This window comes from Panicum virgatum, chromosome 1N, assembly GCF_016808335.1.
Source record: "Panicum virgatum strain AP13 chromosome 1N, P.virgatum_v5, whole genome shotgun sequence".
Classification (NCBI taxonomy): Eukaryota; Viridiplantae; Streptophyta; class Magnoliopsida; order Poales; family Poaceae; genus Panicum; species Panicum virgatum.
The window spans coordinates 51585568-51597691 of NC_053145.1; the positions used below are offsets into that span (position 1 = coordinate 51585568).

The 12124-nt window shown below is 53.2% G+C and overlaps 1 protein-coding gene across 1 annotated transcript; it reads right to left on the reverse strand.

Annotated features, from left to right (window-relative positions):
- Positions 1–238: 238 nt before the first annotated feature.
- On the reverse strand, positions 239–1399 carry LOC120656520. Its single transcript, XM_039934632.1, has one exon. The coding sequence runs from the start codon at positions 1250–1252 to the stop codon at positions 719–721; it is 534 nt and encodes a 177-aa protein (XP_039790566.1). The 5' UTR covers positions 1253–1399; the 3' UTR covers positions 239–718.
- Positions 1400–12124: the final 10725 nt, after the last annotated feature.

Below are 12124 nucleotides of genomic sequence, written 5' to 3' on the forward strand. Positions count from 1 at the left end.
CCCCGGGGTGCCCTGCCAATGGTATGGTCGCGAAACGGTTGGCGCTTGCCGTTGCCGGGGATGACGGTTGACGACGCCTAGGTTGGTTCGGCGCCACACAGAGGACTCCGACCCCCTCTGAATTTGCAGTTGGTGCAGCGTGCGAGCAGGCTGATGAGATCACCGATATGATTGATGTCACTGCAGACTGGACTACTGCAGACTTGCAGAGATGAGTGGAGACAAATAGACAATGCGCTTGAAGAGAAACAGGTCAGAACAGCCGCCTCAATACATTAAAATCTGCTCCGCGACAAGTCAGTTTTTACAGTCGACGGATGGCGACACGGAATTGGCCCGCTTTGCATAGCATTGCTTGACGCTCTACGCCTCTACATTCTGTCCCAACATGCAGATGATCCACTAGCGAATCAACGATGAACAATCTTACAAGTGCAACAAGTCAAAGAATCTCTCCCGTCTCTCTCCCTGATCTCCAATCTCTCCTGTCTCTCTCCCTGATCTCCTCCCAACAACAAAAGGGTAGCGAAGACGCTGTTAAATACTTAAATGTTACGAAAATCCAAGGCACATCAAGTGCACTACTCCTAGCAGCAGTAATCAACAAGCAGTCCCGATCGAAAGCTAAATCCTCTGTCGTCAAAGCGAAGCAGCTAGCTATGCCGCAGTGGCGCAAAGGCGGCCGTCCAAGTCGTCGCCACGCCGGTCACGGTCGCGGTCAGTCCTGGAACCCGGTGGTCCTCTTCCACACCGCGTCCCGCACCTTGAGCGTCCTGCCGACGGCCCCGCCCCCCTCGTGGACCGACAGCGACGCGGCGCGGCGGCGCCACGCGAGCTCGTGCGGCGGGATCACCACGGCGTCGGCGGCGGCGGCGGCGGCGTCCTCGTCGTCGCCGTCGTCCACCTCCCAGTCCCCGGCCGCGGCCGCGGAGCCCGCGTGGTGGGCCCGGTACTCGCCGCCCAGGATCTTGGACCAGTCCGGGATGTTCACCGGCAGGGACCCGTGCGCGGCCCGGCCGGCGCCGCCCGGCGGCGCCGCCTTCCGCGCGGCCGCCGCCGCCGCCGGGAGCGGGCGGGCCCGCGGCGCCGGCGCGGCGCTCGGGGCGAGCGCGCCCCAGATGTCGGACTCGTCGAACTCCTCGCCCGCGCCGGCGGCGGCCGGGCCGGGCACCGGCACGCCGTGCGCCACCGGGGACGGCGCGAAGTGGAGGTACGCGCGCTCCGTGGCCGCCGACCGCGTGCTCCTCGCCATAACCGAACTGCTGCCGCCACGTGCTCCGTGGGTGGCCGGGAGGGATCGCGGCGGGAGGTGTGGAATCACGAGAGTAGAGAGACCAGCGGGAGGAGCGGATAGGAGGCGGAGAAGAAGCGCGCTCGCGTGGAGTGGAGGGGGAGGGGGATCAGCGCGTGCGCCGGGCCGCGAATTTATACGCGCTGGCGCTGGCTGGTGGGGCCGAGAGCGGAACGCGGGTGGAAACGGATAAGGCCGTTTATGCAATGACCGTTTCGCCCCTGAGCAACTCTTGGATCCGCTACGTCTAGGAGGACGGAACGGCGGGACGCCCGTGCCGCTGCGTGTTGGGCCCAGCTAGCAGCGAGCAGCGTCCACTTCGAGTGAATGAAGTTTGGGTTGAGGCCTAGAGGGTATACTTTTCTTTACAAAAAAAAAAGTTGGGTCTAGGAAAGGGAGGTGGCCACGTTGCTGGACGACGGCAGCCGATTGAGGTGGTGGACCCAATGTGTTTTTGTTTCGGATAGATAGATCGATCAGCAATTTAAATAAACAAAATGCCCGGGCGCATGATGACCGGAAAGAAGTCTATCTAGTCTATATCAGGTCACCCTAACACAGGAGAGTTTCTAGGCAACTTGTCCTCTAACCCCATTGCTCTCGTGGCTATTACTGGGAAAAATTCTTACTCAAGCAACCCACCGCCCCCCATCGTCCACGCAGGAGGGATGCGATCCGAGGATTATCCATTCATGTAAAAAAAATATTACGCCACGGCCAGTGGGCCACCAGAATTGAGCACGACGAGTCGACGACCCTGCGGAACCGCGACGCGCGCGCGGCGCGCCTACGTGCGTGCATGGACGCATGGTTGACCGATTCGTCCTGGTGGACACTCCGGACCGGATCTATCGTGATTCTTGCCGATGCTGATCTGTACACGTGCGACGGCGTGAGCCAGGGAGCCAGTGTCAGACGGCCATAGAATTTGGGTGTGGCCCCCACGGAGCTTGCCATGGCTCGGCCCCCACGGGGTTGGCTCCCGGGTCCGACGTGTACCGGGGCCGCCAGGCCGGCGCACGTACACGCGCCGTGCCGGATCGTTATCCGCTGCATGGGATGGATGGGGTTCCGTCGCTTTCGGCCGCATGCACCGGGACGCAGTACTGGTGGTGGTGCATCATGATTCATGGACGCGCCGAGCGCGGGGCCGGGGCCGGGCCTGGCCGGCGGCGGCGCGTGGCAAACCTGGAGTGGATGCGCCCCGCGAGGCCACGTGGGGGTGCGCCTCCGCGGCCGTATTCTTTGCACCCGCGACGGGCAGGGATTTGGATTTGGCCGCCGGACAGCAGCGCCCGTCTGTCGACGCGCTGTGGCGCGCCACGCGCCCGCCGGCACTGGAGATGCAGAGGCCATAGATCGAGCCGTTGTCCTGCAGCAGCCGACCACCGTGCTCGCCGCCAGCGGGTGGCTCAGCTGCGTGCCCCAGTTCACGGCGGTCGCCTGCGACCGCCGGAGGCCCGCGCTGCACAGCACAGCACACCGCCGCCGCAGCGGCGCGCGCGGCCGCCGCCATGGACGGTGTTTGGGGGTCTATAGTCAATCAAAGAGTGGCCAAGAATTCGCAGCTCGAACAAATCGAGGACTAACGCTCTGAAAAAGGCAGGCGAGCGAGAGAACAGAGCAAAGCTTTGCAATGAAGGAACTCCTAAAACTGGCTGGACTCTAAAAAAAAAAAGGAAATCTCTTGCAGGACAAATAAAACACCGGGTGGGAGCGGGCCGGGTTGATCCACGAGGTAGTTGGTCCGACCCACGAAAACAAAGCCAATGTGTCACATGAGCCGACCTGAAATTAGATATGGGTCTATTAAGCCAGAGTCTACTTGACTAATGGGTATGATGGATCGATCCAAAACAAAAGCATCATCCCACTCAATCCCCAGTTTAATCTTAAAAAAACCTAATCCCCAGTTCCATCTAAGCTGTTCTACCCTGGTTGTCAATGGTTTATTCGTAGGATTCCTTGTTTAGTCAGCGTTGGCGTGCAGGAAGAGAGTGAGGCCTACTATGGCGTCATGCTGGCGACGTGCTGTGGTCGTCAAGGGGCTGGTGCAGCCGTGCAGCTGACGATGCAGCGTTCCAGAACGCCGATCAGCTCATTCGAAGTTGACCCTGCGCAAGTATCAAGAATTCAGGGACTCTGGAGCGATTCGTCTCTTACAATAAATGAGTCTAAGGGTTTGTTTAGATCCCAAAAATTTTCCCGCAAAAATATCATATCGAATGTTTGACACATACATGAAATACTAAATGAACTCTATTTATAATTTTTTTGCACGAATGGGTTGTAAATCGCGAGACGAATCTAATGAGCCTACTTAATCCATGATTTGCAACAGTGATGCTACAGTAACCGTTCACTAATTATAAAGTAATCATAGATTAATTACCATCATTGGATTCGTCTCGCGATTTACAACTCGTCCATGCAAAAAGTTTTGTAGATAGACTTTATTTAATACAACAAATTAGCGAGATTTTATTCCAAATTTTTTTGGCACAATGAACTAAACACGTATATTTCCAGCAAGCTCAGGAGCTTCATTGCTGCTCCTCCCGGTGTAAGCTACACAAACAAAAATATTTGCTCTGTTCGGGTGGCTGTGACTGGTGGCTGGTACTGCTATAGGTGCCGGTGCTGATTTGGTGTGAGAGAAAAACACTGCTAGCTGGTTGGAGCCGAACAGAGCGAATCACATTCAGGTTTTACAAGTGGCTCTTAATGTGGTTTTACAAGTGGCTCTTAATGTGAAAGGAGACAACACATTGACGACACCAAATTCTTTGGAATCCTCAAGCTGGAGAAGAACCTCATTCAGAATTAGAGGATGTTATCGGGATTTATGTTTAGTTAAAATATATGATCAATGACCAATTAAGTTACAATTGAGGCTGGTAATCTATTGGGTCTGACAGAATTTATTTAGGATCTCTCGACCATCGCTATGGGACAAATTTTTATGATTGATATCCTCTTAATCCCGACAATTACAACTAAGTTAAATGTTATGTATCAGTATCATCTTCATTGGATGATTGGTGCAATATTTACCCCTTGTTTAGTTGCATAATTCAAAATTCCAAAAAAAATTCCAGCACCTGCATGGAGACTTAAATCTAGACGAAATAAAAAACACATTGCACAGTTTGGCTGTAAATCGCGAGACGAATCTAATGAACCTAACTAGGCCGTAATTAGACACTAAATTGCTACAATAATGCTATAGTAAACAACCACTAATGACGGATTAATTAGGCTCGTTAGATTCGTCTCGCGATTTATAGACGAGTTCTGTAATTAATTTTATAATTAGTCTATATTTAATACTTCAAATGTAGAAAAATTCCATTTCAAAAACTTTACACCCTACAACCAAACAAAGCCTTAACATATATAATATGTCTGAATAGGTCAACTCATCATGCTTGGCAGTCCCAATAGAATATTAATTGTAGTTTCTATTTCTCTTAAATATATTAACAGCTCACCATTTTGTTGATGTGGCAAGAAAATTAATAGAGAGAGAGTAGAAAACAGAGAAACGGTTTCTTCTTCACGGAACCAAGTCCTCGCTAGAATCGAGACGGGAAGAAACTAGCTATTTCGCGTTGGTTTCCACCGTCCTCCCCTTGGATCCACTGTTCCTATGTTAACTGCAGCGCCAAATCCGCCCCTGCACCTGGCTCTCTCCCGCGCACGCGCCTCGCGCGGCTGCGCCTCCCTCTCGAGCCTGCAAGTTCCCGGCCACGTCCGTGCTGAATCTCCTGCGCTCGCTCGCCTGCAATTCCTCGCCAGCTAGCCTCCGTGAATCCCCCCACGCCAGGCATCTCTCTAATTAGCAATCAGTTCCAGGCCATTGTGTTGCATGCACAGCTGATCCATGTCTTTTTTGTGGTGTATTTAAGTTACCCATTATATGGAAACTGCTATAGAAATTATGGGTTGGAAAAGATGACTGGAATCCATGGAGCCCCTCAAAGCCCTCCTACAATTTTAAACCATGGATTAAGAAGAGGAAGAGGAAAATGAGGAAAAAAAGAAGAAAAAGAGAGAGAAGAAAGATGAAAAGGAAGATGAGCCCCCCTAAATCTAAATTCTAGATTCGCCACTGTCTAGGTCAAGAGCAGCAATATTTTTGCTACTTTCGTTTGCCAATTTTTGACCCGTTATAAACATGGCTGAAAATAAAATTATGTGCAAGCAAATCGACCACAGCAAATTTGGTTTAACCTGATTTACTCTCTTTATATCACGAAGAATCCAATTTTTATAATATTTGAATTTGTCCCACATATACACAATTGTATTTTGAGACCAACTTGGTAGGACCTATCTCACTTGAGCGAGGTTGTTAGGATGCTCCCTTTAATTGGCCTCCAATCACTAATTTTAATAGCAATTCATCTCTCCCACCGTATATAAGCGAGACCGCGGCTCTACCCTAAACACACACAACATATAATCTTTGCTATATATTTGTTCCGACATCTCCATCGCAACAACTTGTGTCTGCAAGTGTTAGGAGATCATGCCTTCGAATAACCAACCCCAACATATGTATCTATTATGCATACATGTATCAATAAAAAATTCAATTAAATTGCTTTACATGTGTTTTCGGTGATCATCTACGCTAATTTGGCTTGTCCAATTTATTTATTAAGCAAAGTTGAGTTTTGGCCACCAAGAACCTATCGATGAACTTACATTAAGTAAGTTATTAATATTTGTTTACAAACTCTCTACCTCAGAGTTTGTTTGTAATAGTTGGTTACAAGTAAACATGAAAATTAATCATTCATTATTGCTTTTGCCATGACCTGTATTCCAGTGTTGTTTCTGCTTTTTGTCATATTACAATGTATCATATCATCAAATATTTTTTAGAAGAATTCCTAAATTTTAAATTTGAGAATTACTTATTGCTCAAAATTATTTAAGGCCTAGCACCACTAGAATCCCTAGGGCCAAAACCCTAGGGAAATGATCGAAAAACTCTAGGGAAAAGATTTCCCTAGGAAAACTGGTACGGAAAGGCTTTTAGGAATATTTTTGAGGGGAAATGAGAAGTGCCCTACGATATTTGACAAAAACCTAGGGAATCCCTAGGAAACTTTGGACCTTAGGAACCTTGATGAGGGTAAAAGCAACAGGTATCCCCAAGCACCAAGCAACAGGTATCCCTAAGCACCGCATAAAAATAGATCCCCTGTTGCTTGGTCCGAAGTGTCCCCGAGGGAGGTCCCGTCCCGACCAAGTCCCAGGATAGGAACATTCCGCCTCGCCCGACCCCCGCGGGAGAGGTCAGCCTCGCCCGACCCCACGCGGGGGAGGATCCACTTCGCACGTGGCGGTCGTCCAGTCCCGAGGAAGGGGGAGCGCTTCCGGTCAAAAGGAGGGCCCCACGCATAGTTGCGTCAGGCAAGTGGGAGAAGCCTGTGCACCCCATGCCTCGGTACAGATCGTGAAGGACATGGAGTTGACAAGTCCATCCCCGGGGGGTGGGGGGTGGGTGGGGGGACGCCAGTCAACCACTCCCCCCAGAAGTCAGCACCATATGGTGTGCTGACCGTCCGGACGAAGGACACGACAGATCAGCCATCCCCGTAAACAGCGACGACATCAACTGTACGTCATCAACAATACGCGATCCCTATTCCCGTCTGCCACGATAAGCACAGGGCCGGGGATGGGGACGGACACCCGCCGTCGCCATCAACAGTGCCCGCGGGACTCATCGGAATTAGCGGACGGAGGAAAGGGGTCGGATAGCGCCGGACCCCCTTGACTTATCCCTTTTTATCTTTTGTATTAGACCCTCTCTCCCTTGAACTATAAAAGGGAGGAGGTGCGTCCCTAATGGGGAGGATGGAACAACTTCTCACACATTCGCACCCACACAACACAGAGACTTGGGAGCCCGTTCCTTCTCTTGCCTGTTTGTAACCCCCTACTTCAAACCAGAGCAAGAACATGAGAACTCGAACTGGACGTAGGGACATTCGATCCGAACCAGTATAAACCCTTGTGTCGTCTCCTTGCATTATAATCCGGACCAATGACGCGCAACACAAATTCACTCATCGGTTATACGGAACACCGACAAAACTAAAAACTACGGCCTGTCCCCCCCCCCCCCCCCCCGCTCGTGTCGCCGTCGTCTCCCTCGCCGCCATGCTCCCGCGTCGCCAATGTCATTCTGCCCCCCCCCCCCCCCCCCCCCCCCCCCCGCGCCACCGCCGTTGTCCCGCTCACTGTCGTGCCCCGCACCATCGCTATCGTCCCGCTCGCCGCCATGCCCCGTGCCGCCGATGTCGTCCTGCGCGCTACCGTGCCCGCACCGCCGACGTTGTCTTGCACACCGCTATGCTCGCGCTCGCCGCTAGGACCCCGCGCACCGTCGTGCACCCATGCCATCGCCGCCGTCCCCTTCGCATTGTGTCCCCGCTCACAGTCGTGCCATCCCGCGCGCCATGTTGCCGTCATCGTCTGTGAAGTTGACGTGCTTGATGGCCAGGCAGAGGTAGTTCATCTAGTGCCGCCTGCTGTAGGTGGCCTACGATCGGTAGCACCCCTTTATTCGTGTGCACCTTCTCGAAGCACAGAGACCTCCCCATGGCCACCCACTATTCCTCCTCTTGTCGCTCCTAGCACCGAGCTTATTGCTGCTCCCTCGGGTCCTCGCACCACCGGAGCCGCAGCCGCTGATGTTTCCAGGAGGATGGCGTTTTTGCTCTGAGCTCCGCAAGAGAGAGGGCGAGGTGGAGTGGAGATCTCGGTGGAGTGAGGGAAGGGGCCAGAGGTTGGAGGCAGAGCGAAAGGAGTTAGAGCAACTCCAACCCACCTCTCATCAGACCTCCTATCTTGCATTTAGGAGAGAGAAATGCAAAAAAAACACCTCCAACCCACCTCTCATTCGAGAGGTCTGACCTCCTACATCTAAGAGCTCCGGTCTGGACTCTCATCCGAGGCAAGGAGCAACAACCGCCCCCTTCCCGCGCCGGCACAGACGCCACTCCCGCCAGGTGCGCCTCCTCCCGTAGTCTCCATCATTTTTTTTAGTCGCGGCGGTCCCAACAGCGACCAACCAGATCTGCGGCCCAGGCGGCGGCAGGCCAGATCTGCAGCCTCGGCGGCCGGCCGGAACTACATCCCCGGCGACTAGGATGAGATCATTTCTAGACCCTTTGTTGGTGCTTGATATTGAGATGGACTTGTATTATATGGTATTGTATGGACTTCTAGTTTAATTCAGCTATCCTGGTATGTATGGACTTCTTGTTTAATTTAGGTATCCTGGTATTGTATGGACTTGTAGTTTAATTTAGTTATTCTAGTGATGCTTCTTGATAAATTATATGCTTTATTGGATGAGAAGAGTACATGATAAAGTGTAACGACCCAAAAAAAATCACCAAATAAATCACACGCTAAAATTTCTCAAAATCATTTTTCATCGTTGAGCTCAGTTATCTCTAAACCCTAATACCCCCCTAGAATCATTCACCGCTCCAACACCCGATTCCATTTGTCGTTTCTATCTTTTCTTTTCGCCGACCGCGATTATCGCCGGCCGCACGCACCGCTGCCTCCCCTGGCCCGCGCACCCGGCCGCGCACGCCTCCCTTGGTCCGCGCGCCCCGCCATCGCCGCCGGCGCGCACTCACTCCCCCTCTCCCTCTTCCCTTTTCTCTTTTCCCCATTTTACTTCCCTTTCTCCCTTTTCTATTTTCTTTCTCTCTTTTTCTCTCTCTTCCCTTTTCCTCTTCCCTTTTCTTTTTCTCCATTTTCCATTTTCTTTTCTTTTCTTTTTCCTCTCTCCTTCCTTCTCTCTCTTCCTTCTTCCCTCTACCGCGCACGCACCGGCCCGACCCCCCCCTCGCCTCCCGCGCGCGCGCTCGCCCTCGCCCCGGCCGCCCACGGTGCCCTGCTCCGCCCGGCCGCGCTCTCCACCCCTGCACGCACGCCCCGCTCGGCCTGCCCACGCGCACGCACGCATGGCGCTCGGCCTGACCGCGCCGCGACGCCGCTCGGCCGCGCACCGTCCGACCCCGCCGCACGCCTCGCCTCCTGGCCGGGCAACCCGCCTACTCCCCACGCGGGCGCACGCACGCCGTACCCGCTCGCCGCGCGCATGCCCAGAGCCTATTCCGCGCACACGCGCACACCGTACCCCCGCGTGCTCCACGCGGCCGGGCCATCCGCCGCGCCGCCCGTCGCTGGCGCTCCGCCTCGCCCACTGCTCCCACGTGCGGCGACCCGCTTCACTGCCGACCGTCCCAGAGCCTGCACAGCGCCGCTGGCCCGCTCGCCAAACCTGCCCGAGGAGTCGCATCACCTCTGCCCCACCATCACCGGCCGTGCCGCCGCGTCCCGACACGAGCAGGCGGCCGGAGCGCCATTACTCCGCCCCGCACCGCTCGCCGGTCGTCCCACCGGCCACCACCCATCCCGCGCCGCTCCACCGACCTAGCGCACCTATAAAAGACCCCCAGCACTGCCCCTCCGCTCCACGACCGCCTTCCCCGACCTCCCAGCACCACCACCCACCATCGCCGCCACCCCGAGCACCGGCCACCGCGGAGCTCCCCTCCCCGCAGCGCCACAGCCCAAGCCAAGGTGGGCATCGGTACCCCCGAGGCTCTCTCTTCCTTTTTCCCCTTCCCTTGCCCGCCGCGGTGACTCCGAGTCGCCGGCCTAAAGCCGCCGCCGCCCGCTGCCGCACCCCGTCGCGGCCAGGCCGACCCGGGCCGCCTCCGCCCGAGCTGCGGCCGGGAATCGACCTCGCGGGCCCCCCTCTCCCTTCTCCCTCACTCCGAAGCCACCCCCGAGCCCCTGGCCGCCGGGATTGGCACCGCCGACGCCCCCAATCCCCTTCCTCTGTTCCGACCGGGAGGGAGGAGGAAGAAGAGAGGGCTTTTTGCACAAAAGCCCCTCCCCTCCCTCTTATTCCTTAAAGAACCCCCTACCTTTAGCCCTTTTGCAAAAGGAACCTTGCCTAAGCTTCTTTTTCCAAATAAACCCTTTTTCCATATAAACGTAATTCTAATTTAGTCCTTAACCTTTTAGAATAACCCAAATAGGTTCTAAAATACAAACCAAGCCCCTGCCTTCTCAAATATATTTACAAATAGGTCCCTGGACCCTTGTTTAAACCCTAACACCCCGTTGACTTATCATTTCATGTGTCAAACCATCTCCGATCGACCCGAAACTTTACCACGCCATTGCTAATATAGTTTGAGCCGTGCCATTAAGAAACCACCCGAAAATATCACTTCTATCTCCATATCTTGATTATTTCCGATTCGAGCTCAACGATAAAACTTTTATTTCTTTTTCTTGATTGTGTGCTTGTTTGTATGCGTCGTAGACCACGGTGCGAACAAAGGAGAGCCCGTAGGCGAGCAGTACTGCGAGCCAGCGAACGAGGACCTGTTCTGCGACCCCGAGCCAGAAGGACAGTGCTTCGATCAGGACCTCCCCGAAGGCTTCGAAGACGGCAAGTTCAATCCCATCCTTTGATGCATGCTTTTGTCCTAGTTTTTATAAACATAACCTTTTGGCCTGTTTTATAAAATTGCATGTGTTTTGCTTGCTGAAAACACGGTTGGATAGCCACCCCTTGATTTGTTAGAACCATTCCTTGACCACCTAGATTAATGTCTGATTTTGTTTGGACGTTAATCGCTGCTAGAACGATTAGGATTTTATACAAAATACAACTTGTTTTATAAAGAAAAGGTGTGTGTATGGGAAGGGATAAACAGTGAGATTTCGAAAGATGAGTCTAGACGGGATGGATGGCATTTCTGTGTGATTTGCCGATTTGGTGTGCTCGTGCCTGTGTGGCAGGGCAAGGAAGGGAGATATCCATCTTGTCACCCCAAAGGACCGAGTTGGTGTTACATCTCACCTAACTCTACTTTCGTGCAAACCACTCGACCGTTGTATGGGCAACGGCTTAGCATAAACCCCACTAGTTAGTCTGATAGCCATCAGGAGAGCTGAGAGTAACGGGTGACCAAGGAGAAGGGATATGTTCTGTGTGACTTAGGCCCCGGTTAAACCTCGGAGATAGGTCAGTAGCCCCTTGGTGTATCCCGTGGTGGCTAGTCAGGTCTAGCTAAGGTGGGTAAAGGCTTTGTTGGGATCTGCACCGACACTGAGGTGATCGTGTTGTGGTACCCCACTTGTGGGTAAAGTTGCACACCTCTGCAAAGTTGAAACCTATTCGAATAGTCCGTGCCCACGGTACTGGGCGAGTTACGGTGTGGTCTCACAACTAGTGTTTCATCTGGGAATGGATGGGTTGGCGTGAGTTGTTTTGGGAAAGAGTCCGGCAGTTGTGCCGTGTTCTACGGCGGATGAGGAGTCCGGTAGCAGTCTTAAAACTTGGATCCTGTGTGGATCAACCCTTTGGTGTTACTCGGTACAAGAAAAACTGGTTTTAAAAATATTTGCTTTCAATTGAACCCCTGCATAAAATATTGCTTTCCACAAATCAAACCCTAGCCATATCCTTGATTTACCTTGTGCATTATATTCTGTTTATACCCCTCCGTGGGTGTGGTTGGACTTGCTGAGTACGTTTGTACTCACCCCATTCTTTATTTTTACAGAAGAAGATCCAGACTTTGTACCTGACGACGTTGAGTAGGGGTACCGTCCTACACCCAGCCTTGCTTGTGGATTAGGGTCACCCACAGGAGATACCGCATGGCGCAAGACTCTGATGACCTTCTTTTAATATTTAATATTATTGCGTGTGTGTGGATTGTAATCATCGCGATAGTGGCGCTTCTCTGCTCACTACCGCGTAGAGTTGTA

Bases quoted from the DNA above. Each gene is read 5' to 3' on its own strand.
- LOC120656520 (XM_039934632.1), bottom strand. From the start codon at position 1,252: ATGGCGAGGAGCACGCGGTCGGCGGCCACGGAGCGCGCGTACCTCCAC.